This window comes from Syngnathus floridae, chromosome 19 (assembly GCF_059516105.1).
Source record: "Syngnathus floridae isolate MCC-2025c chromosome 19, RoL_Sflo_1.0, whole genome shotgun sequence".
Lineage (NCBI taxonomy): Eukaryota > Metazoa > Chordata > Actinopteri > Syngnathiformes > Syngnathidae > Syngnathus > Syngnathus floridae.
The window spans coordinates 5,884,158-5,911,204 of record NC_142431.1 but is presented as its reverse complement, the minus strand read 5'-3'; the positions used below and the strand labels follow the sequence as shown (position 1 = coordinate 5,911,204).

Below are 27,047 nucleotides of genomic sequence, written 5' to 3'. Positions count from 1 at the left end.
TTTTATTTTAAAATAAAATCCCAGTGGAGCAAGAAGAACCAAGCAGAAGCAATGGGAGAGTGAATGGACTGGTGGGGTTCTTCATAATAAAAAAAAAAAAAAAGACTTTTTTTGGGGGAAATTAAAAAGAGCACAGAGAAAAGGTTCTTTGCGCTGTCAAAGCCAGTCAGTGTCTGTCCTGGCAGAGCCGCCCGTCTCCCGGGCAGCCCGTCACAATGAAGGCCCGACACACCTCTCACTTCCAATCTGCGTCCTCCACTGCGGGCCTCCGATTCAAACTCTCATTAAATTGCCCCCGTTTCAATTGTCCAGCAAAAAGCGGCCATCAGTTTTATTGACAAAAACATCCAAGTCTCTTTCATTCATTGGACCGAGAGATTTCTCCACTTTAAGCCAAATATAAACATGGCGATTACAACGGCAACAATCGCGTTGTGCGCTAATAAACGTGAGCGACAAGGCTTGATCCTCGCAAAAAAAAAAATCTTCAATAGACAACCCCCCCATTCCAAATCGCATTGTCGCGCAAATCCTGTGATAAAAGCCCTGAGAGTAACTCTGCATTTAGACTCTTGAAGACTTTGGTTAAGCCAGTGCCTCTGCTACTTTCCAGCCCGGGCATAAATCTGTCTCTCAATGGCGATTGGCTCAAGACGAGGGGGCCATCTTTTTCACACGCCCCCCCCATCCCGTCGTCGACGCCACTTGCATAGTGTGTAGCCGTCACCAGACAATGGCTGGTTACTGGCAATTAAACAGCATTTGCCCAGGAATCCGTGGCACTGGTCTAATGGCATTACCGTTGGATGATTCAATCCTTGAATAGTCAACAGGATTTCGCCTCTCTGCAGGAAAATACTGCTTCATCGAATTACCCGTATTACATAGATTTAGCCAAAGATTATGATTCAGGGTTCACAGATTACGGCGTCCCTAAAAAAGTTGATAGGCCCACAAGAGCGGAAATGTAAGAGTGAGATTCAACTAACCAAGTAGTCAATAACTGATGGGAAATTGTGAGATCGATATTTGACCCACAAATATCTATTTGTTTAAAAACCGGCAGGTCTTGTTGGATTTTGTCCACAATTTAGGGAGCGCGTTATCTGCGCCTCACGGCAAAAGCCTTTGCCAATCACCTGTTATTCAATTTACTCACTGCGTGCTCGTTTGATTTCTTCAGATTTAGGAAAATGCAAAGACACTGAAGCAGAAATTAGACTTAGACAGCTTGGTTGAGTTCAATCACAATTCTTGTTCAAAAAGCTCTGTTTTCAGGAAAGTGCAATACAGCGCTGGGCCCTTCAAGAGCGGAAAGTCTCCATTCAGAAAAGGGCCAAGTCCAAGGTTGTTAGATCAGTTTTATATTCAGTAGCACATTGTGGGCCGGGATTGATGGGCGATGAGTCTTCGGGGTGGGGCAAGTTCGAAGGAGAGTCTGCTTCCATGGGAGTGGTGCTGGTTATGGGCGATTCGGTGTGTAGGTGGGGGCTGTTGTCTTCCATCCCGTCTCTCGGCCTTGGCGATCATCTTTGTCCGAGTTCTCGGGTGGCTCCTTCTGGCACCCACTGGTTTTATCTCCACGTGACCTTCCTGTGAACATTCTTCTCCAATCTTGGACATACACTGTCGTACCGCATTCAACCGTATCTTTTCTTTGTTAGGCAAACTATTTCCCTCTGTGCAGAGCGTTCAGTAGTAATCAAAAACTGGCGTCTAGCATTAGTCAAAACATAAGATACAATCAAGTACCGAACGGTCAAGACGACTCAAAAGTCATTTGTTATTTCAAAGTCCTCAGAAATATATATTTCAGATCATAAAGTTATAAAAACCTTTCTCATCACCACTTATCAAAAATGTCTAGTTATGTCTTCTTTATTGATTTGGTGTGTAGGTATAATTATATGCTTCAAATGTTTCTTTTATTTATTGAATATGTGAATATACTTGTCTGCTCATGTACTTTATTCAATGAGGTTTGAGCATATCTGTTTTTGTAGCGAGGCAGGACTTTTTGTATTTCGACCTCATTCCTTCACTCCCTCTGTTGACCTCAGTTTTACTGAGGTCACCAAAATCGTTGATGCCACCAGGGTCCCTCTGTTGGCACACCACGTCCCTCTGTGGAGCCGCTACAAGTCCCTCTGTGGGGCCGCCAATGAGTGAGAAAAATAAATATAGATAAAATTCATACCCAGACATTTGTAAAAGATGGAGAGTGGAAAGGCAATTGGCCTAGACGACATTCCAGTGACAGCATGGAACTATCAAGGAGAGATGGCAGGGGAGATTCTTAAAAAGCGAGAAGTTCCCCGGAAAGGTGTTGACTTCTATTTCTTAATTCAGACCACGGCGATGCGCAGAACTGTAGTAGCTACAGAGGTGTTGTTATGTTTATTAAGCAAAGCATGAAGTTATCGGAAAGAATGTTAGAAGCGAGGCTTGGAAATCTACTAGCCAAAATAATGGAGAGTGTGGCAGAGACAAAGATAGGACATGCAGATGGTTGGTGGCACAGAAAGATATGGAAACGATCGCTCTGCAGTCGCGGCCCCTAACAGGAGCAGCCGAAAGAAGTGGAAGATGAGAAAGAAAATGTGAAAGAGAAATACATAAACAAATAACGAATTACATACGTAAAACAAATAACGAAATACATACATACATATATAGTACATACATATAGACAGACAGACATCGAACAATTGCCCATTCGGCCACTCAGCCCTTCAGTCAGTCACTCAATGAATCACTCAATCAATAAACCAACCAATCAATCAATCAACCACCCAATCAATCAATCAATCAATCAATCACACAGGTGTTAACTAATTTGTAATTGTATTGCAAGCAATTCAAACTCTAATGGAATATGATGATGTCCATATCTGTTTTATCAAATTCTAATCCTACTTTACCTTTGTATAAGGCACAGGTGTCAAACTCAAGACCTGGGGGCCAGATGCAGCCCGACACATGATTTTATGCGGCCCCCGAAGACAAATTGTGCTTTTTATTCATGAGTCATTACTCGAATTGCAAATTGTCTTCACTTTTAATAATATTTTATTTTTAAATATTAGACCAGTTTTTATTTGTCTGATTTGAAAGCGAGTTACTTGTCAGTTTGTTTTGTAGCTTTTACTCTATATAATATGAGGTGCTCACACATTTATTTGGGTATGACAGTCATACCGGTCCTCCGAAAGAAGCTATGACTACACTGCGGCCCGTGAACAAATGAGTTTGACCCCCCTGGTACAAGGGATAGCCTTCTCATTGATCAATCACGTATCTTAAATCATGCTTTTCCTCCTTTGAAGCGACTATGTACTTCAAACCCAAACGGCACCATTTTATAGGGAAAAAACTTGTTGAATCTATTTGTTTTCGACATAATACTACCGCAATCATCTTAAATTTGTTCAGTTTATCAATCCCTTCCATTGTTTATCCTGCAATCACGTGAATAATGTGTTATTCAAACTTTAACGTTCATAATCCACCTGTTCCCAATTTGTTTGGAGTCTGTATGTTATTGTTCTAATTTTTTACATTTAATACTCTCCCACCTATTTGATCCTATCTTGTGAAGGTCTACAGTTTATTATGAGCTATTTTGAAACTCTTCACACTTGTTACCAGGCTTTGGCTCCATCTCATGATGTTGTCTCCCATTCACTTCATTTCTGCCGAGCTGCTTCTTCTCCTCCGTCCAGCATGTTGAAGACTTAAAAACCATCAAATCTGAAAACACTTAAAATCTCACAATTCCCCCCTTTGTTCTTTTTTTTTATTATTTTTCTACCTCCCCCTTTTGACACATTCTAAAAAATGTGTCACAATGGTTAAAAAGTAAAAATAACAATATCCATGGTGACATACCCATCGCCAGCTGGACTTCGGTGTACCTCCAGATGCCATCCTAGCCTGGAATCACCAATTCTCAGTCCCTGAAACTCGACTGGCAGCATCTCACATGGCTGTATGAACAAAAGCCACCACCCACCTGTAGCTGTGCATGCAGCTCTCCGTACAATAAACATCCATAATACCAAAAAATAAAATTCATAATGATAAAAATAATCCACACATGGGCGCATGTCAAACGCATGAAATAGAAAATTGGAGCCTGCCGAGCCTGTCATGAAACCGATCACATTTACAAACTCGTTATGAAAAGTAAGGGGTTAGTTGTTAATGCATGTTCACAGACATGACACAAAATTCTCCAAGACTGCAGTTGACAACCTGCAAAGTAAAGCAAGTTTAACAAATAAAGCACAATCTGCTCCCTGGGTTGCTGTTAGAGGCTGCAATACAATTAGGTAAAACATCAAAACAAAGCAAGTCATCACAAATTCCGTCACATACATTTCGTCACACTGTCAGGTAAGTCCAGAGTTGTTGTCATACACTGTCTTGGCTCAGAGTCTTGATTGTCAATGCTGGTATAGTCACGTCTGGTCATAATCTTGAAATGGGCCTTCTCCATTGAAGTCTTTTGTTGTCAATGGTGCCCCAGAGTAATCCTAAACCCATATTTAGTCCAAAATGAGCCCTGATCAATCTTGCTTTTTTCAAATCTGTAGTATCTTTATATTTTTCAGGTGAGAGGAATGTTATCCTCTGCTGTGATCACATCACCCCAACCTTAAATCATGTTAACCATTCACAATACACAAACCCCATCCCAAGTACAGACTTGACATTCATACAGCATGACAGACAAACTGTCATCCCACAACACACACATAAAACATACAATATTAAATTGTAAAAAGAACCCTCCCTATGCAAAATTTTCTCCTCAATTAAAATTTCCCTTTTTTATTTTAAATCCAAAATTAATATCTAATTGTCTGGTCTCCTGTCCTCACATCGTTTGCCAATATGCATAATACTGGAACATGATTTAACTCCCCATTTAGTTTGCTCACATCTCACACTTAGACTATTTGACACTTTGTGTTGAGCTGTAACTTCAATATTTCCACCTTCTCATATTTCTTCCACTAAACAGTTCCATTTTGCTTTCAGTTTAAATTCATCCCTCCAAATAACTACCTCTGGCAAAAAACCAAAAATTTTTAGAGCACTCCCTTTTACTGTCACCTTGTTCCTTCATTCATCTCCTCACAAGCATTACTGACCCTCCTAAGAAATAATGATACTGAAAATAATGTTTAAAAAATATACACAGCTTCCTCCTGCCACTTACACTATAACCTTGGATTATCGTTCTCATTTTTGTTGATGCCAATTCTTAGAATTAAAAAGAAAGACTTACTCTTGATAATTGAGTGACGCTATATCACAAATTTTGAAAACCTTCTTCCATGTTCCCCCTTTGTTCCTATCAAAACCAATTAGAAATATTTTTGCTGTCATGATCATCATTGTGGCCCTCACACTTATTGTTCTTGTATTTTAAATTGGCAATTTTTGTACATTTGGAGCCCTTTGAGACTTGCTTGTGGGATATATAAATAAATTTGAATTGCCTTGACTTTATTATTATTCAACTACTTCTGCATTCCTCTTCCTTTTATTTTAATCTTAACTACTTCCACATAATTCATCTGATTTACTCCATTACACTTTTAACCTCCGAGATTCAAATTCAAATTTCACATCCTCACTTCCAACATTGCGGTAAAATTTTGCAAAGTTTCATTTTTTTTTCCCTTCTAATTTCTTCTAGTTTTCCTTTTTTCTTCTTTTTTTTTTTTTTTCCACTGACTCAACTCATTTCAATTTTTTTTTTTTTTTTTTTTTTTAACTGTTCATCTTATGCCTACCTATTCCAAAACTTCCCACTCCCCAAATTTCAAATTTTCAACTTTAAAATTCACGCCCAATTTAACAAAATTCTTTCTAAATTTTTATCAATTTTCTAGCCAATTCATCACGTTCCAAATTTAAACATAACCTTGTAGCTTTCCCCGAATTTTTATTCAGCCTCTTCGCTTTCACACGCAATTTCTACAGAAATGAATAATTCTAGTTATTATTGTTAATCATCTGTGGCCCTCGTAAGGACAAGCCACACCAGTAATGGATGGATGGATGGATTGTTAATCCTAACCCCAAATGCCGATCATAAATTGCCATTTAAATCAATTGTCGCAAGGGTCATGTCAATGTATTTGTTATTTAAAGCCCTACTGTATTACTATTTTGCCGACTATCCAGAATTCCAACTTTCTTATGGCCCCTCACCCATTCAAGCTGAAATATGCATCCTATAAGTCAGTCGCAGTTGATGTGTAATTAAATTCTGTTGTTTTGATAAAGGTCAATTAAGTTTAGCAATTCAGCCTTCTGTTGCCCGAATCCAAATTTTCACTGGTCCAATTATAAAATTTCATTATTTCAGTTAGATTAATTATGTCTTCGAAATGCTAAGTTACATATAAAAATTTATGATTCAAAAGATTTAATTTCTATTGATCAATGTCCACCTTGCAAAGTTTCTGATCACGCGGTTGTGTAATTTGTCAGTGCATCTTCACTGTCCCTATCTATGTATTTTATTTTTTTTTATCCCCGTTTCAGTGTCAATAAGCAGCCTTATTATTCCCACTTTTATCAAAACTCCTCAGTTATGTCTGCCCCAGCACCCAAACACACTTCCATCCCTTTTGTCCCACACTCCACCAACTTTGTAATGCTTCAGCAGTCTTTAGCAATGTGTCCAGTTTGACTTCATGTGACTCGTGCAAGTCTTTAGCAGCCTCTCCTCTTAGATTCTCATGATGATGATTCAGGGCTGGACCGTCCGCCATTCTCAAATGCGTCCATCTTGTCTTTGTTCTTTCAGTCCATTTTCTTTTTGATCTGCAACTGTGTGTATTCCACCAACTATATGGTTCTTGTCCTGTGAAGAGCTGTGCTTGCCCCCTTCAAGCATGATAATAGTTCCTGTTGTTCTCCCAAAGGTCAAAGGTGTCTCATGACCAGGGACAGTCCTCTGTTGATTTTGAGGCAGCCAGTAGAGTACAAGGACTCAGTTCAGGACTTGTGCCATGCGCGAGGGCAGAACACACTGGGACACAAATTTCACAAAACTATCTTCGTGTTATCAGTCTTCATGTGTAGTATTTGTTCCTTACACCCCAAATCTTCCCATTAACATATTGTATCCTATCAGTTGCGCACACACATCATCTTACTATCAAGCCGCCCTTATCAAAAGCTCTTTTTTTTTTTTTTTTTTTTCGAGTAATCCATCCACCCTACCCATTAACACGGCTAAAATCCTCGTTCCAGTGTTTATCATCAAATAAAGTTCCGAAATCCTTTGTAATAAACTGTAATGTAATTTAACAATCTACCAACATGGTTGTATATGCGGTGAATGTTATTGTTCAATCTATAGGTCATACAGCGCCTGTGTTCCAACTATGACACTCCTCCTTGGTTTACCATCTCATAAGTTATTGTTGTCAGCAGCGCTAAATGATAGTGCTTGAAAGTGAATGTCTTATCGCCCAATTTAAAACACATGCCGCATTTGAGCGAGTATTTATTCATTTATTTGCCATCCTCATGTTAGCTGGCATGTGTCAGAATTAAAATGTAATTTTGCTTTTAATTTTAAGTCTTTCAAAATTGCTTTATCCTTACTGCACCGAGATAAACTGTCAAATATATCTTTAAAAACAAACAAAAACAATCTATGCTCCTGCACAGACTCTTAAAAGTGGCACCCAAATGCCAGATTACAAATCAAACCTCCTCCTTCACTCTCACATTTTTGATAAAACAGTCTACTTATCTAGACACTGTCATCACATACGAAATAATGGCCTGCAAATTAAATATAATGTCGTTGCTCTGGTCCCTCAAAACATGTAACTAGGATTTGGACAATTATTAACCCCCATCAATTGATCAATTTTCTCCTCACTAAATTCCTAGCCTGTTAATCTATCTGCATAAAGAAGACATTTACAATGCAGGGGATAAGAGAATAACAAGGAACACCTTAACAATAAACACAAGGAAAACCTAACAATAAACAAAATAAACCCAAACCACAATCAAAACCAAATAAACTCGGCCCATGACCTATGTAGACCAACACAGTACTCCAAATATTTCCCCATTAAAAATTTAAGCCTTTTTGTGTAGAGCACCATTGATTTCTAATCATTGACCTAATTTTATCCTTAATTTAATCCCAATCACGAATGCCCCCTACTTACTTTACTTGGTGTTCTTTTAATAAAAAGTGCCCCCTTGCAATGTCGTTTTTATTTGTTGTTTTTAACTCTAAGTGATTCAAATCTTTGACTTATCCTTACATGTGTCCTTGTATAGTCTTATGTCATAACCAATCAATAATTCCCCCTAAATTTAAAATCTGCAATCATAATTTAATTTTATCCAATTCTACAATGTATGTTCTCTCTTACTCTCACATTTTTATGAGGGCTGGGCACTCTCCTCGTTGGACGAGTTTCTGACCACAACCCTCAGATTATTCTATCATTTCTAATTTTTACATTTAACAATGCAAATCTGATTAACCATTGTCTACCACACCGTTTCCGTGCACCAATTTAACGCAATTCCATCCTTTATAACGAACTGATACACAAAGACAAACATACACATAAACAAACACACGGGCCCACAACATAGACATGACAATCTTCCCAGTTGATAACAAGGGTGGGGGGGGCAACTGAAGTGCGGAGAGCCTCGCCATCACCACGTCGCACAATGTAACCCCCCACCTCTGTCCAAAAGGTGCATTTGTGCCCACCTGACCGTTTGGCCCAAACTTTAGAGCTGCACCCTTTTGAAAACAAAAATGGTTACAGTTTAACCCCACCACACAATGGGATATAACCTTCATGCTAATTAAATATACATTCTTTATCAAATTCTTGTTAAGCCATTTTTTCTGACTCCAACTCTCATGCAAAATCAAAATAAAATCAACAATTTTATACAAATCAACTTATTGTTCTTCATGAACCACAAATCATCACTTCCATCCCATGAACAGCACCACAACTAATCACTCACTTCTTCAGCTGCGCCGCTGTCCCATCTGACAGCCAAGCCTGCTTTCCACACAATATCATCATAGACACACTTCAACAATTATGTAGCGACCTGGTTAACCCAGTTACCCTTCGCCCTAGACAACAATATAAGTCTCTAAGGTCGCACTATTGAAGTCGCCAGGCATCCGTCCTGCTATATCAGCGATGCCTTCACCATTTTTTTTATATATTTTTTTTTTTTTCTTTTTTTTTTTAATTATATTTTTTTTTCACGAGTCCCTGACTCGTATTGGTGGCCTGGCCGATCCAATCGACCCCGACCTTAGGCAACAGTATAAGTTCCTATGTGTCTACTATTGAGGCCACTCAGGTGCCCATATGCTAGTCACTGGCATCCCACAAGTTCCAGCGGTGTGAGCGCCCTTTGCTGATCAGACAAAGTCCTCACCACCTTTCTCTTAATTCACCACGACTCGGACATCCCAGATGTCCCTCGCCTTAGACAGCCCTATAATGTTCTAAGGTCACACTATTGGAGTCGCTCGGCATCCGTACTGCTATATCAGCGACGCCTTCACCTGTTTTTGTATTTTTAATTTTTTCCACAAATCACTTTTACCAAATTCCACACAAACACACACTTCTATACAACCACCATTCCTGAACACAGAGCTGAAATTATTAATTTTTGTATTCCGCTTTCACTCCACAATATTGCTGAACTGGGAGAGAGAAAAAAAAAAGTTTCCCCCTTACCTTTTGTGCCGATCGGACTGCAATACTGTTGAGCAAGAGCGGAGAAGGAAGAATCCTTTGTGGAGCATGCACTTTCCCTTCTGAAGAAATCACGTCGGATGGTCACCATTTGTTGGATTTTGTCCACAATTTAGGGAGCGCGTTATCTGCGCCTCACGGCAAAAGCCTTTGCCAATCACCTGTTATTCAATTTACTCACTGCGTGCTCGTTTGATTTCTTCAGATTTAGGAAAATGCAAAGACACTGAAGCAGAAATTAGACTTAGACAGCTTGGTTGAGTTCAATCACAATTCTTGTTCAAAAAGCTCTGTTTTCAGGAAAGTGCAATACAGCGCTGGGCCCTTCAAGAGCGGAAAGTCTCCATTCAGAAAAGGGCCAAGTCCAAGGTTGTTAGATCAGTTTTATATTCAGTAGCACATTGTGGGCCGGGATTGATGGGCGATGAGTCTTCGGGGTGGGGCAAGTTCGAAGGAGAGTCTGCTTCCATGGGAGTGGTGCTGGTTATGGGCGATTCGGTGTGTAGGTGGGGGCTGTTGTCTTCCATCCCGTCTCTCGGCCTTGGCGATCATCTTTGTCCGAGTTCTCGGGTGGCTCCTTCTGGCACCCACTGGTTTTATCTCCACGTGACCTTCCTGTGAACATTCTTCTCCAATCTTGGACATACACTGTCGTACCGCATTCAACCGTATCTTTTCTTTGTTAGGCAAACTATTTCCCTCTGTGCAGAGCGTTCAGTAGTAATCAAAAACTGGCGTCTAGCATTAGTCAAAACATAAGATACAATCAAGTACCGAACGGTCAAGACGACTCAAAAGTCATTTGTTATTTCAAAGTCCTCAGAAATATATATTTCAGATCATAAAGTTATAAAAACCTTTCTCATCACCACTTATCAAAAATGTCTAGTTATGTCTTCTTTATTGATTTGGTGTGTAGGTATAATTATATGCTTCAAATGTTTCTTTTATTTATTGAATATGTGAATATACTTGTCTGCTCATGTACTTTATTCAATGAGGTTTGAGCATATCTGTTTTTGTAGCGAGGCAGGACTTTTTGTATGATGTTAAGCAGCACATTTGCGGCCTTCAACCTCCTCGCGGGCCGAGTCGGCAGAAGCGGGAAAAGGGGCCAAGTCCATTATCTCACAATGACGAGGCTAATTACCGGGCCGGGCAAGCCGCAAATCACACGGCAGCAGACCGCCTCGTCTTGCGTCCTCTGCTCACCCCACGTCTTAATTGCTCTTTTATTCTCGCTGCGTGTTTTGCGACTGTGCTGACACTCCTCAGCCATTTTGCCACATGAAAGCGAGATGCTAATTGCCTGCTATGGAAAATATTGGTGGCTGTGATTAGCAAGCGTTTTGGCATGAGGGAGCATTGAGACAGCACGCTTAATGTTAAAAAAAAAAAAAAAAAAAGCATTTTGTTATTGGTTTGCCTTTGTCCACATTTTGGGTGGTGAGGTTGAAAGTCTTGGAGCGGCCATTGTGCGCGGTAATTGTCAGACAGCAATGTTGGCAAATTGTTGACAGATAATCAGCAAAATTACAGGAAAATTAGCTCAGGCGACAAATTGCTGTCATTAGTATTCATGACCACAAAACCCCTATTTTGTCAGAATGTCACACAAACATACACACAAACAGAATTTTATACTCAATTTGGACAACTGTCAAGATGATGAAGAAACACACTAAACTTAATTGGGTGGTGACTTGCACTGGTTCGGATTAATTGGTTCCAGATGTGAGTAGAAAAACCAAAAACTTGACTCAAATATGACTGTTGCTACTTTAGAATATGACTCACGGAAAAGTAGTCCGAGTAAGTATTCTGCGAAAAGTAGGAAATAGGAATACTAAAAACAGATGGGGACTTAGAATTAACTCCTGAGGGACACCACAATAAAAACATTTTGTCAAGGCTCAAAAACTGAACCGCCATTTTCACGGACGGTTAAAAGTGTTACTTATGTTTGGTGGTTTTCCCGACGCCTTCAAATATTTGGTCACCATATCACAGGTGACCTCGGACCCGGAGCTTTAGCAGAACCCCGGTGCGGCCCTGAAATGCTCTTTCACGCACTTAATTGCTTTGTGTGATACCTCAAAAGAGACGACGGAGGAAGAGAAGCTACTTTTCCCGACGGTTGGAGCCGTGTTGGAGTCTTCCAGCAGCGAAGCAATTGGTAAAGGAGGAGGCGGATGAGGGGGGGGGGGGGGGGGGGTAGCAGGTCGGCTGTTCAAAGGCTGGCTTTTTGCATTGTTGGTCAGTTGGGGATTAAAGTCCTTGGTTCGGTGGCCCAATAGACCTTTCTAATTAAAAAGGATAAAAAGAAGGCAGACACACAAAAAAAAACAGAAGCAGAAAGAGAGAGAGAGTGAAGTGAGAGAGCAAATCTAGTGCTAAAAGAAAGAAAACTGTTTTCAGTGTAACAACAGCGGCCATCAATTGAAAATGGATTAACTTTACACTCTAGTCCAGTGGTTCTCAAACGGGGTTGGGGGAAGTGAGCTGTGATTGGGGGGGAATAATTTGTAATAAACTACTTTGTACCATTAAATACTCACATATGGATGCCAATAAAACAAATAAAAAACTCTCTATACTAAAGCTTTGATGAATTAAAAGGTGTTTTTAATTACATTTTTCCTCTTGATTTATTATTAAAACATTTCAGGTTTTTCTCTGAAACATTTTATCCTCAGTAACAAAATGTTGGATGAATTTCAATAACATTTTAAGTTGGGCAATTCAACTAAATGTTTTAGGCTTACAATGTATTGTAAAGAGGATTCACTGTACTTTTAACTCATACAAGCTTGAAGACATTCCATTCTTTTTTTGTCTCTCTTGAAACTATACACTGTTTGCCGTCATCAGAATGTGAATAGACAACTGTGTGTGTGTGCTGCAGCCCAGATGCTAAGTGCCAGTAGGTGGGCTGTTTACCGTGCGGATGGCTGCTTGTGTTTTTGTTTGGCCCGCCTCGCCTCCTCCCCAAGCCCAGTGGGAGCTCCGGAGCTCCCAGTAGGGGCTGGTCCTTGCTGACCAGCTTCCAGGTATGAAACCTCCTTGCTTGGTCCGGACTGGAAAGTGGGGGGTTAACGAGCTAGCAGCAGGGACAAGAAATGCGAACCCCCAATCGGTAAACTGCAAATTGGAAAATGGAGATATGCAAAAATGAGTAAAGATACTGCAGGTGCGGAGTACATTTAAGGTTATTCTCAAATTTCCTCAAAAAGCCAACATTCCTCTTTATTTTGGTGATTAGGATAAAAGAAAATTCCCGTGAGCAGCAGTGTGTCATTTTGCCAGATAGCAACAATTAGCATCCATCATCGAGTTCTCAGCATGAGATTATCCCTCACAGTTTGCTAGCAACTCTTTAGCTGACAACCTCATTAGCGAGGTGTTAGGTTTCGGTATACGTTTACACAAGTAACTGGAAACCGACAAAGAATTGTGTGGGTTTTGCCTCAAAATGCAAAATTGAAGGTTTATACATGATGACACTACTGTATTGATTGACTGATGCGTCCTCGCAATATTCCAATTGCAAAAAAGATTTGTCAAACACCTGCTGCCATCTACGAGTTTTTCCAATAAAGCAAAACAAGTCAATACCCAAAAGGACGCACGCTTTGCTTCTTTTGCGGCATTATCAATATACCTATCAATAACTCTATCAGTGTCGCATTGACTGTGCAGATGGTATTACAAAACTAATGTGCCATGTGTGTTTTTGTAAAACAGATGGAGATGACTTGGTGGGCCGAGTCATTGATTTGACCTTGATCACAGACATCCCGGCCAGCTCATTAGGTACACTAGCTGTCCCTTGCAATATATGTCTGACTCTGTCAATTGGCCTGCAGACAGGAGGAGGAGCGCGTATTGCCTCGCGCATTAACAAGATCATTTACCTTTTCTTTGACAAGCACGGACGCCCGTTTAGCTGTAAAATGCTCCCCCCTGGGGGCCGGGAGATATCTTTGCCTCCATGAATTATATATAATACAGCTGAAGATGAAAGCGCTCTGCGGGGAGCTGACAAGATGGCTGACGGAGCAGGAGGGAGGACGGCTCTTTGGTGAAGGCTGTTTTTGGAAAGGGAACTGGCAACTTTTGCTGCCATTAATGACGTGCCTCTTTCCCTATCAAGAAAGAGCAGTGGCAGTTTCTGTTATGTTCGTCAAGTGCATTATAAAATTGCTACACTAAATAGTTTTTTATTTTATAATTATTATTACTTGTAATTGGAATTGCGCCCCCTTGTGGGATTCCCCTCATTGATAAGAAGGAGGGAAAGGAAGACCATCAAAATCTGATAAAAAAAAGTATGAATGGCAATGATCAATATATAAAAATATATAACAAAAAATAACAGTACAGAAGAAAAGTCAGCATTGTAGCACGTGACCAAATTATAGTGTCCTGTTCTCTCCTTTCCATTGGCTCCTAAAAGTCTGTCTTTTTCCCTCTCTTGCTCTCTCTCCCTCTCTCTATTTTTGTGCATAAATAGTGCATATCATCACTGAGTGTCATCCACTTCACAACTGGAATTGAGCAGCGAGAGGTGAGGCCCTTGAACGCACCACCATTGAGGTAAGTGGAAAAGTTGATTTTGCTGTATTTGAATTGAGCAGTCCCCAAGGAAGGGGAGGGTGGGGGGAGAGGAGGAGGAGGGCAGGAGGAGGGAGTTAATTGAGGAGGCGTTTTCTTTTTTGGGCGGGGGGGCTAAGGAAACTTTGCTGTGTCAACGCCCCTCCAGGCAAAGAGGCATTCAAGCGTTTAATAGAACACAAGTTGTGATAAAACCACTTGAATGTGTGCATCAGGATGTCTCCCACGTATTTACGACGGAAAACACTAATAAGGCTTAATTATAGTGATAAAATCAGTTAGAAGGCGGAAATGAATACAAGTTTAGGAAATTAGTACTTTAAAAAATACTAAGCATATATTGTAGGTTATTTTAATGATGGAAGAAAGATATAGTTTAAATAATTGAAAAGGGCTATAAAAACATAGCAAAGAATTAGATGATGTTTTAAATAATATCAATTTAGTATAAAAAATAGTCACATTTAATTATATTTGGAAGTAGCTATTTTGTAACAACTTTAGATGACATTTAATTTATTGATAAATGAAATGAAATAAAGAACTATTTTTTCAAAATAAATAAATGTAGAGTTCAATTCAAGGTGATCAAAATCAAATTGTACAGGAGTACAGAAAGCAGCTATAGACTAACAATAAGAATTTTTTTTAGTACTTACAATAATAATAACAAAAATGGTGCATGTGTCAGTTATTATTGTGCATATTGAGGGTGTTTTTTACGGGGGGGGGGGGTGTTTGGGTGTGTGTGTTCGTGCGTGTCTGGTAGTCAGCTGGTGTGATCAACACAATGCCACTCTTTGTCTTGCATGTGTGTGCTGATGCAAAAATGAGGAAGGCGGACTACTTGTCATATATATATGTCCAAGTATATTCAAAGAATATAATATAATATAATATAATATAATATGATATAATGTAATATAATATAATATAACCCCTCTTGAACAAATGTTTCTTATGATGAAAATCATTTCAAAACTTGATTATGATTTATAACCTGTAAATCTCAGAATAAAAACATAAGGAAATGTGGTTGCATAAATGTGCACACCTTCCCATAACAGAGGATGTGTCTGTGTTTACAATTAAGCCACGTACAAATTCAAAAAGTGGTCAACACACAATGCGATAATTTAAAGTTCCACTGATGAATCCGAAATAAACTTCAGCTGTTCTAAGCAGTCTTTTGTTGACATTTTTGTAGTATACATATAGAAGCCCCACCCCCACTGCACAGCGTCCCCCTAATCAGGCCAACGCGTGCCAGCCAGATTAACTCATTAAAAAAAAAAAAAAATCTCTCCTTGTAGAAAGCCAATAATAATTAAAGACCGGTATTTATGATGATTAATATTGAACGGACGTGGAGCAACTGGTGGTTTGGTGGGAGTAGGAGGGGGCAGCAGTCTGGGTGGGGGCACACTCCTAAAAAGTGACAGATTGCAACGTCCGTTATTGGCTCTATTAAAAAAGGACCGAAAAAAATTATACTGTGTGTATGCAGTGTGTGTTATGCAAGTCAAACTATGCATCAAATATAATTCTTTTAATTTGTAATTTATAGTTTACCTTTAAATACTATCATGATAAAAATTAAATTAAAATAAATATAAATAAAAATGACCTAAAAATAAAAACATGATTGTTAGACTTGTAAACCGTGGTCTACCACTTTACATTTTGTTTAATAGTAGTCACTCAGGCTATGATCCTTGGCATTCTATATTTGATTATTGCACTTGAATGCCACTTTATGCCCCCATGTGGCTCATTTGTCAAATCTACTTGACAACAAACGTGTGTGTGTGTGTGTGTGTGTGTGTGTGTGTACATGCAGTATTGCAGGTTTAATAGTACAATTTATAAAAATTACAGAGTAGGATTTTCATGGCTGTGAATCTGAAGAAATCACAGCATGTGGATTACGTAATCAATTTCAGTTATTATTATTATTATTATTTAATGAGCCTACCTAAAGGGACTTTCTCTTGTAAATACGATGAAGAAAAAGCTCTTCCACGGTGCATTGTACACGTTTTAAACCCGCTCAAAAGGGTCAATCTCCTTGTTTATTTAGATTAAGATTAAGTGCTGGCTCCTAATCAACACTTTGCGATAGTCTCACCTTCCAAATCTAATTACCGGGAGCAATTCATTAGTAGATGAGTCTGGGAGGCGGGGTCGTTCAAATTGAGGAGGAGGCGGGTGCATGTGTTTGCTTGCACTGTCGATATGATGTCAGAATTAGCCCAGCTTCTTTCTTACTGCCTTCCAAAGTTGTCCTTCGTATTGTAATGGGGCCGCATTGACATGTACGGACCTTTTAATGCAAACAAATAAAGAAAAATTGGAGGGATTGGTGGGGGCGCGCTGCGCACTGTGAAGGAGGGGGGCGGGGGCGTCTTCATTGTATCTGAATGGCGTAGCTCAGTTCGCAGCTTTTGTTTGCAACTTCTTATTGTTATCAGCGTTACTTATCGTCAACAGTGGGCTTTGTCCCGGCAAATGGCCCCCCAATCAGCTGTCCATTTAGTTGCAGCCTAACCTGTGGGTGGGTATATATGGTAATGCTTGATGAGGAGGGGCGGGGATGGGGGGGCGAGGGAAGTGGGGGTGCATTTTTTTTTTTTAACGACAATGTTTTGTTTTTAAGAGAGGAGTGTGTTTTGTGGGGACAGACAGACAGCTGAGAGGGAGGGGGAGAGGCAAGGGGAGGGGACCTAAGGGTTTAAGAGACCCTGCACACGTTTGGGACCCTCACTTCTTTTGCTGCACTTCAATCATTATCTTGGAACGAAAAGAGCAGGATTAAACTTTTTTTTTAAATTTTATTTTGGAAGTTTGTTGTATTTTTTTTCTTACCAGCGATCATCATGATGTCCTACTTGAAGCAGCCCCCTTACACGGTGAACGGACTCAGTTTGTCCGCCCCTGGGGTGGATCTGCTGCACCCTTCCGTGGGATACCAAGGTAAATACTAAATATTGCATCCATTTCGTGACCCAAAATGTGGTAGTTTTAATCATGTATGTTTAATTATATTTGCATACAGGCACACCTCGGAAGCAGCGACGGGAAAGGACTACCTTCACCAGGGCCCAGCTGGACGTACTGGAGAATCTGTTCATCAAGACCCGCTACCCGGACATCTTCATGAGGGAAGAAGTAGCCCTCAAAATCAACCTGCCTGAATCCAGGGTGCAGGTGAGACCGAAAAAAAACAACCAGGAGGAAAAAAAAATAATAAAAAAAACATTAATGATGGGCTGCATTGTTCGTTTCACTTGTTCAATTAAAACAAGGCGATAAGACAGAGAAGGCAATTCCCTCCCTCATATCCCAAATAAATGCATAAAATAAATAATTGTAATTGTTTCTTGTGGAATATACTAAATTTGTGAGATGGTAGAATTTGGGCTTCTCAAAAACGTTAGATTTCTTTTTTGTTTAATTACTTCACTCACTCAAATAATTTAATGACAGTTTAATTTAGTGAGATCCACCAATGTGACACTTGCATCGATTTAAAATGGTTCAGTTTGGGGAAATGGTAAATATGATTGGGAAAAAAATCATCCTGCAAAATGTTTTATCATCATCATGTAATGCATTTTGTTGTATTAAATACATGCATGATTGGTTACAACTGTTTCCTCACATACAGAATTTTAAATTATATGTATTTATAAATGTATGAAAAATATATGAGTATTTCGAGAAAAGTTATTTTTAGGGTTTAATGTAGGATGGTTTCTGCATATATACAGGCATTTAAATAGATTTAATTGATGGTAAAATTCTTGCATGTGTAAAAATAATACAACTAATGTTTTTATTTGTAACTAAGCATTTGTGGGTTGAATATTGTTCTAGATTGAGGTTTTTTTTAGCATGTAAAGTTTTAATATTTGGGAAAGTAAATGGCTTTGCAATATTAATTGTGACAAGTTTTAGTAGAGTTTTGTTACATGATAATGATGGTTTATCCCCTCCAGGTATGGTTCAAAAACCGAAGGGCCAAGCACCGGCAGCAGGCCCAGCAGACCCAAAGTGGAGCACCGAGCAAAGCGTCCAGCACCAGGCCAGTGAAAAAGAAGGCCTCCCCGGTGCGGGAGGCCAGCTCGGACAGCGGGGCGAGCGGCCAGTTCACGCCGCCCTCCAACGCCTCTCTGCCGGTCGTAAGCAGCGCAGCAGCGCCTGTGTCCATCTGGAGCCCGGCTTCCATTTCGCCTCTATCCGACCCCATGTGCACTTCCTCGGCGTCCTCCTGCATGCAGCGCTCCTATCCGGTGACGTACACGCAAGCTACGTCGGCCTACAACCAGGGCTACACGGGCTCGTCGTCCTTTTTCCCCGGCATGGACTGCGGCTCGTATCTCTCTCCGATGCACCACCACCATCAGCTGAGCTCGGCTATGAGCCCAATGAGCGGTGGAAGCGGCAATGGGGTGTCCAACCATCTGAGCCCGGCGTCGTCGCTCTCCTCATCGGCGTACGGCTACGGAGGCACCGCGGACTGCCTGGACTATAAAGACCAGACGGCTTCGTCCACATGGAAGCTCAACTTCAACGCGGATTGTTTGGATTATAAAGAGCAGCAAGCGGCGTGGAAGTTCCAGGTTTTGTGATCCGACTTCCACGCCCCGGAGGGGGGACTCCTCTTCTACCTCTGGCGGACAAAGCAGGACTGCGGCTTCTTTTTCGCCTGAGCAGTCACACTCCCAACTTTGATCAAGGACATGGACCATTTCCCCAAATTAAGGGTGCAACTTTTTCTGGGAGGGGGAAAAGTTTTAATAAGCTCATTATGAGTCCCCAATATGATCAAAGTTGGTGTGTGCGAGACCTCTGATGGATGCACTACTTAATTTATGACAAATGTGTTTAAAACGAAAGACAATCAAAACTTTCCCCTGTCTTCACCCAGTTTTGTTTTTTTTCAATGTTATTCTGAAATCATCTCATCCTTTTTTGCTATTTTTTTTTCAAGCAGCTGTTTAATGACAAATTATTATAGTTAAAAGGGGACTATGCAGGTAAAGCTGTATTTAAAAGGACAGACACACCCTCAGTAATAAAAAGAAATAAATAAACATGAGCCAAGTTGCATGTGTACATATATATGTGCTGTATTTGTTTTGTTTGTGACCTCTATTGCATTGCACATTTATGAGAAAAGACATATTGCAAAGATAGGGGAAATAAGTCATCTGTGTAAATAAATAAAAAAATCAGTTACCAGTCAGACAATTACTAGACAAAAGACATTATGAGAATAAAGTTAAGATGACATCAACAGTCAGAAGACAAGTCAAAATTTTACAAGGCGTGATGTTAGAAAAAGCCATAGTTATGGGAATAAAATCCTAGAATTGCAAGAATTAAAAAAAATATACAGGATAAAAGTTTCAATGAATGTTAGGAGAGTGATAGACAATTACAAGAATAATGGTGCAAAATCTGGAGATAAAAAGTCAAGAATAAAGTCATAACACAAGAAAAAAAGAGGAAATAATATAATACTAGAACTGTCACATCTTATGAGACGTCATCAGGATATGGAAGAAAAGCCATAATGTTATGAGAAAAAAAGTTGACCGATTGAGAAAAGTCCTAATAGTATGAGAACTGTAAAAAGTTCAATAAAGTTATAAAATGGTGAAAAAAAAGATGTAAATATCCACCTATGCACTTTACAGCTCACACACATTAATAATAGACTATAAACACTGAAGTACAGTACTTCAACTTCTCACCCAGCACCTCTTCCAATTCAACCAAGAGCTGATTAATCGATAAAATCACTTCCATCTGCTGCAGGGATTAAGATTTTTTTTTTTTTGGAGCTGTCTACGTGCGGCTTATAGGCGAGGAGCGGCATGGCGCTATCACTCTAATTAGGACGAGAGGACTGCTTTGTTGCCCGTTTGACCTCCAATTAGCAGCCAATGATACAGAAAGATGAGTCAGTCTCAAACGATGTTTGTATCAAAAGGCATCACTGCAAACAAAGCTCTACGAACATTTTTAGGGTTAGGGTTAGGGTTAACCTGAAAAGACGAGAAAAAGTCATAGAAAGACTACATCATTGTTTGAAACGTCGCCAGCCGTCACTGAACCCGATGGAGACATCGAAGCACGGCATCCAGAATCGATTTCAACAGGTTGCGAAGACAAAATGGCAGCGGAGAGCAGAAAGTCAGGAGAGGTCCTCATCGAGCCGGACTTGAGGGGAGCCCCCCCTCGGACCCTCTAGTATACATTGGCTTTTAATTAAGCACAAGCGCCACCAGAGGGGCCATATGGAGCCACCAGACGCGCTTCATTAATCCCCCGCTCGCTTGTGAGCATGGCAAACAATCAAGTAGAAGAGCAAGCCTCGGAAGCTTCTTTTGGCTGCCGCGCTTTTTTTTTTGCTTTTGTTCCTGAGGCCAGGCTTTCCCAAGCGGATCCACTTGACCGCGGGTCTGGGAATTCCACATCGGATTCCCGACAGTGTCGAAGGTCACCTACACTCGACTGTTTGACATATACGGTCAAAATTTGCAGGGTGTTAAAAAAAAAAAAAATTGTGTGAATTGTTTTAGATATGGCTGTTATTGAAAATAAAATTGCACAAATTACGAGAAACATAAAGACGAAAAATCCATTAAACGTTTTTTATTATATTTGAATAACTTTTTTTTTTCGTAAAATACCATTATGTTCCTATAAAATGAATTTCTCGTATTTTAACTAAATGCTCCAGCTATATTTCAAGCAGGTTTGTGCTTATTTTTTTTTTATTCAAGCGGTGATCCTATAGAAAGACCACTTAACATGTCTCATAAGTGAAAGGTCAATTAGCGTCTGGGAGCGAGGAAAGGCGCGACGCCACACATCAAGAAACGTTTAAAACGGACAATTCTTGAATAAAAGTCCCATTGGGACGGACAAAGGGAGCAAGGGGGGGGGGGCTGATATAGACTCGTATAATTATGAGATCAGCTGTGTGACTTTGTTATTTTTTTTGTTGCAGAAACAAAAGAAAGGAGTGAAAGTAGACCGGGGCAACTGAGCAACTGTCAAAGGCGAGGAGCAGCAATGGCATTAAAAAGCGAACGTGGGAGCTAAGCGGCCAATTTTGTTGGTGAGAACACAACTGTAGACTATTGTTATGCATAAGTATGTGTCCTACATTCTATCACACATCAACACGGCAGGGCATACATAATTCATCCGCGATGACGACGACAACAACACTGCTGCTCCACTCGTGGAATCTCATTTGAATGTGCCAGACAATGGCGCTTGTGTGCCGGAGTTAGACGGTCCGTTGCAGAAATTCACGAGACACAAAACGGCCGTCGGGGATTCAATTTGCAATTTACTGGAGAGTAAGAACTATATTTGTGTATACATTAGTCAACTCCCAAAAATGCCACTCACATATCTGTAGGAATAATCACACAGATTATTTTTTATCATTAACCCACAATGAAGTTAGGCGCTAATATATTAATGCTAAAACATACACAAATCCGATTCCGGGTTTCAAGAAAAATCCAGAATATGTAAAAAAAATAAATACCATAAATGTAATGCCTACTTAATGGTTCTTTCTATCCATTTAGCCATAACGGAACGGATTTACGAATGTTCCGCCAATAAAACACTCCCGCCCTTTTAACGAGTGACCATTAGCGGGTGCACATCATAAATCTCTTTATCAAAGAGCGACAGGGAGATGGCGAGAAACAGATGACATCAATTTAATCCTCAAAATCACATCCACGAGATGGGTGTGCCAAACAGATGTTAACGAAGTGACTTGCTAGCCTCGGTCCAGTCCTTTTATTTTTATTTTTTTCCAATGCTAAATTGATTGCAGCGTTAAGTAAATTTGAGAAAATATTAGGAATTTGATTACTAAATACGATGTACTCTATCTGTGTGCAAAACAACCTTTAAACTGTTTATCGCCACTTTCCAATTACCAATTAGATTGATTGGAAGAGGCACAGTAAGGCGGCCATTTTTTTTAATTGACGAAACACCTGTTTAGTCGCGTCGCTCGGTACACACCGGTCTTAAGGGAGCGGCGTGTGTGCAGACAACACAGAGCTTTGTTGTGTGGATGTGGCTCAATCTCGTGAGCGTGTGCCCCGCGACGCAACCCCCGCAGCCGCCACACGCAGGGCCACCTGCTCTGGGATTAGAGAGCATGTGGATTACACGCGTCACAATAGAGGTATACAAACACAAATATGGACGCGCACCCGCAGACACGCGCGCGCAAAGCGGACAGGCTTCGCTCCTCGCTAATAGCATCTCTAATATTTCTCAACGTGCTTTGCTAGCATTTGTTAGCGTGGCTATTTTAAATTATATGATCACTGACAAAACTTGTAACCACAGCCTCGGAATATTTCATAACACACCTGTATTGCATTATATGATGTATAATATCCTCTGGTAAACTTTTTTGCAGAATGATATTTATAAAGATGAAATTCACTAATTACAAAATATTGCAGCGGTTTTGTGGATCGGCCATGAATAGATATTTTTTTAGGAATAAAACCACTGCCTCGGTTTTGATGGTCCCACGTGTCTTCCTACAAAGTCTGATGGGGTTACTGAGATACACAAAAAGCGAGTCCGGTACTGTACACACACCCCTCGAGCACCTCTTCCCTCCGCCCACACCCCGATCCCTCCAAAAAGCCTCCCTGCCCCGACCGCCACGGGGGTTGCCGGGTTTGTTTTGCTAATGACCCCATCCCGTTATGACCTCATTCAAGTTGCGCTGGGTAATTGGTGGCACACTGACACACTGTGGTGGTTTGACAGAAGGTGGGACGGGGGGGGTGGGCTACGTCCCATTGTAAACACTCCTCCCTGACAAGTAAGGTATTGTTATTGATGATTAACGGCAATGGTGTGACTTGACTGTGTGTCAGGCAAAGAAAAGAAGGACAATGATGATCAATTCAGTGTAACAATGATTTTGATTACAGCGTCAAATTACTTCACTCGTTTAAAATGGTTGTTGCAACAACTTTGTTGACCCGTGGGCCACATAAGAACTACTTTGTTCCTCATTCCTCGACAACAATCCCACTTCATCATCTTGACATGACTCTTCTTCCCTGCTGTGACAGACCGCGGCCCCTTTTAACACGCATGTAACACGCCGCAAAATTATACCCTTGAGATGTGAGCACGTGGTTGCGTGTGCGTGGTAAGTGGCGACAAGTCTCTTGTGAGAAAACGCCCGAGGTCATCCGCTGGGTGTGCTATGTCTGTCAATGATTCATTAGTCAAATGAATTCAAGTGCGTGCATCAATAATAATTAAAAAAAACGACTGTGGTTGGATATCAGCTTTGATTAATGTGTTGAGTGTGTAATTAGCAGCACTTACCTCTCATTAATCAGATGCTTTCTTAATTAATTAGCATAAATGGTGTTCCCTGAAGTCTGCTTTATCCTGATGGCACTACATGACGCAAGATATATGGAGATTTTAGTTGTATAAAAATTTTAAAAAATTAAATGAAATTACCAAGTACTTACAATAGTTGTGTGACACTCTTCTTCGTCTGTCAGCAGAACAGTATCATACTGACCCCTGGTGGCCAAGGCATAGCTGAAGGCAAAGCACAAAGAATTGAAGCATTAAATCATGATGGACAAACCTCTTAATTCTTGACATTCTATTTATTAGTGTTAGTGAGTAGTAGTACGTAGTAAAAACATTTTACAAAAATAGTCATTAATATTCACTGTAATTATGATTAGTGTTAAGGGTCGTTTAAGTACTAATTTGGGTTACGTCAGAGCGAAACACCACTGTAAATCGAATTCTGAACAAAATGAATTTGACTCGACTTTTTGTCCAATCTTACTGAATATGTGTGCATGCTCTTTCTGTCTATGAGTTCGCAATTATAATATTTTTCAGTGGTGGCAGCTGCAATAAAAGTCCCCCCCTTGCACTTCTTCCAATCAACCTCATCCTACTATCAGAGCGGACAGGGTTCACTTGCAGAGAGACCAAGCGAGGGTATTACGGCGGGGAGAGAGAAAAGAGAGGCAGGCAGGGTATTATAAGCGAGCGGGGATGAGAGCAGTGAAGGCATTTGGAGTCTTTATTCGCCTGCCTAAGCCACGGGCTGCGCTCCCAATCCGATTGGTCGATAGGGCCAGCCATGTAAATGAAATGCAAAGCGGAGACAGACCCCTGACTTTGCCAATTTGCCAGGGCCCCCGCCTTGCCGTTGTCTTTATCGGTCCGTCTTCCTCACCACGTGGCGTCTTTTCATCCTCATCAGTATCACATTCTGCAGCTTCTGATTCTTACTGTCTGGTAGATAACTATTTGTCTCGTTCCTCCGCCTTCTGTCTAGGCAATGAACTCTGCACTTGTCTAATTTTCAGTTCCGAGAATTTAATCCACTCAAGATTTTCCTGGGAAAACTCCAGTCGTGATTAAGCATATGATCTTTCCGTCTTTGCATGCGCATTTGCTTGATGTTGCGTTCAAGGACTTGTCTGGTGGATTTTTCAAGCATAAACAATTTCTTCAAAAGCTGCAAAAAAAACCAATCAAAACACCATTATGTATAATGAGTGGGACTAATTTAACATTCATTATTTGAGTTTAAGGTATTCTGTTTCTAATTTCTCGTCTGAACAGTGATTAACTTATTTTTACACTTTAGTTACCGTTAAGAATTTTAAAATAATGTAAATGTATTTTGCATTCATTGTCATTAGTCAGTCAATTTAAAATGGAGTGGCCCCCACAAGGAGCTTCTGCTGACACTAAACTCTTCCCTGGGGAGGTCATGTAGCAGTAATGGGTTCTCCGGCCGCAAAAAGCCCTTGCTGGGAGATTTAGGTTGCACTTTATTCAATTTTATTTAGAAGTCTAATCAGCTCCAGCTATTTTTTTTTGGGGTAGACAATTTTAAGTGCAGACAAATGCAACAATCTGTCCCAGATTAAAAGATGCTGCCATAATCCCTGTAGTCCTGCCAATGACCTCAGATTGGTGCAGAGTGCTTTGATGAGGCCGGACCTAACTGGACCAGGACTTGACCAATTGCGTTCTCCCCCAATTGGGCTTCATCGTTGTTGTATTAAACTGAAGCTGGATCGGGAACTCCAAACACAAGGTCATGATGGCTCACGTGTAGTAGGCCTACTGAGGGTTACACAACAGAGAAGGAAGGAAGGCGCCTGTCATGTACTGTATATATTTACACGCACGCGCACACACACGCACGTCATCATCATCGTCGCCTTCTCGAACCCCCCCACCCGTTACAAAACACGCACACGCCAAGATGACAGCTCCAAGCTCCGTGGAGAATGAGTCTCGCTTGCATTACAATCGTGCAGGACAGATTCCATTAGCGCTATCTGAAATTGAGCACGGGGAGCGGAGGAGCGGCAGGCAGGCAGGAAGGCTTCGGCATTTGCGCTCTTATCAGAGCGGCGAGGGTGAGCGCTGACGCCGACGTCACTAATCCGGACGGTCGGGATGGAGCGCAAACACGCGCGTAGTCGTCACATACACGCGTGCGCTGATGAAAAGAGAAGTTGGTGCAGAAAAGAGTAGAGACAACAAGACCCCTGTGGAAGTTTTTTTTTTTTCCGGGCATCATATGAGTCCTGATGCGTTTGGAAGCTTTCCACTCATACTTGGAGCTATTTACAGTAGCAGGCTGATGAGTTTTCATATTCGATGATTCATGCTATTTTAGTTGATAAATATTTGTCATCAATGTTTAACATGTTTAATAAGGCCACATAAATAAGGCCAATAAGGCGTTTCCACGCATCGTTCTTGGCAAGGTCAAACTAATATGTGGCTCTAAACAAAGCTATACAACCCAAGACATGGAAATAAAACCCCGTTCTCTACTGCCCGTCTCTCCAAGACTCCTACTGTAGTACAGCAGGAGCGCCCTCTTGTGGTTACATCTTAAATCTATCCATCTACTATATAATGAGCATCACGGTAAAGTACATCAAAGTAAAAAAAAAAGTGTGACAAACGGACAAATATCATAATAAAACACGGAACAAGATATTTAACCTTAATTATTGCTAAATTTTGATAAAAGTTCACTGACTTATTTCTTGTTTGAAACACAGACCTGTATCTTGTCCGTCTTTTGATTTTTGACAGCCCCTATGAAAAAGATAAGACAATATCTTGTTACTTCTAGAACGACATCACTTCGTCATAAAATATTATTAAAGTTTCACTTTCAGCCTAAAAGTAGACCTCCGAACTTACTATTCAAACAGTTTACTATTCAAACTTTTCAGCTCATTAACACCCATGCGGAAGTAACCTTTTACTAGCTGCTCTATGAGCATTTTACCAGTAGAGGGCGCTAATGGGCCATTCAACATGTATTTATTTTTCATCTTGTTGCAAAACGTTCGAAGTCTATGCGCCAGTAAACAATTGCTATGAACACCTGATTTTAAACGATTAATTTGTATACAGACACTATCGTGAAACTCACTTTATAACGAATGTTTCACTATCAATCGCAGGTTGTCCCATAATACTCGTCTTAGTTTGGTGAGTACACCGGCTGTTGTTATCATGGACATCTTCTTCGGGGTGACT

The 27,047-nt window shown here is 40.5% G+C and overlaps 1 protein-coding gene and 2 long non-coding RNA genes across 5 annotated transcripts; 1 reads left to right on the top strand and 2 right to left on the bottom strand.

Annotated features, from left to right (window-relative positions):
• Window positions 1–3,573: 3,573 nt before the first annotated feature.
• On the bottom strand, window positions 3,574–17,608 carry LOC148381864 (uncharacterized). The gene is made up of 4 exons (XR_015854452.1): window positions 17,277–17,608; window positions 13,712–13,942; window positions 12,738–12,938; window positions 3,574–12,100 (listed from the first exon to the last, which is right to left on the bottom strand). It is a non-coding gene; the product is annotated as an uncharacterized LOC148381864 (long non-coding RNA).
• On the top strand, window positions 14,344–19,517 carry LOC148381863 (homeobox protein OTX2-like). Of its 3 annotated transcripts, none has more exons than XM_088362416.1 (4): window positions 14,344–14,393; window positions 17,280–17,384; window positions 17,467–17,618; window positions 18,410–19,517. In XM_088362416.1, the coding sequence occupies exons 2-4, from the start codon at window positions 17,288–17,290 to the stop codon at window positions 19,040–19,042; spliced, it is 882 nt and encodes a 293-aa protein (XP_088218542.1). In that variant the 5' UTR covers window positions 14,344–14,393; window positions 17,280–17,287; the 3' UTR covers window positions 19,043–19,517. The 3 variants fall into 3 exon arrangements, with proteins under 3 accessions (XP_088218542.1, XP_088218543.1, XP_088218541.1); XM_088362417.1 differs by lacking the exon at window positions 14,344–14,393 and adding an exon at window positions 16,621–16,726; XM_088362415.1 differs by lacking the exon at window positions 14,344–14,393 and adding an exon at window positions 16,791–16,965.
• On the bottom strand, window positions 17,653–26,777 carry LOC148381862 (uncharacterized). The gene is made up of 4 exons (XR_015854451.1): window positions 26,706–26,777; window positions 26,563–26,597; window positions 23,972–24,044; window positions 17,653–23,894 (listed from the first exon to the last, which is right to left on the bottom strand). It is a non-coding gene; the product is annotated as an uncharacterized LOC148381862 (long non-coding RNA).
• Between the last annotated feature and the right edge of the window lie 270 nt (window positions 26,778–27,047).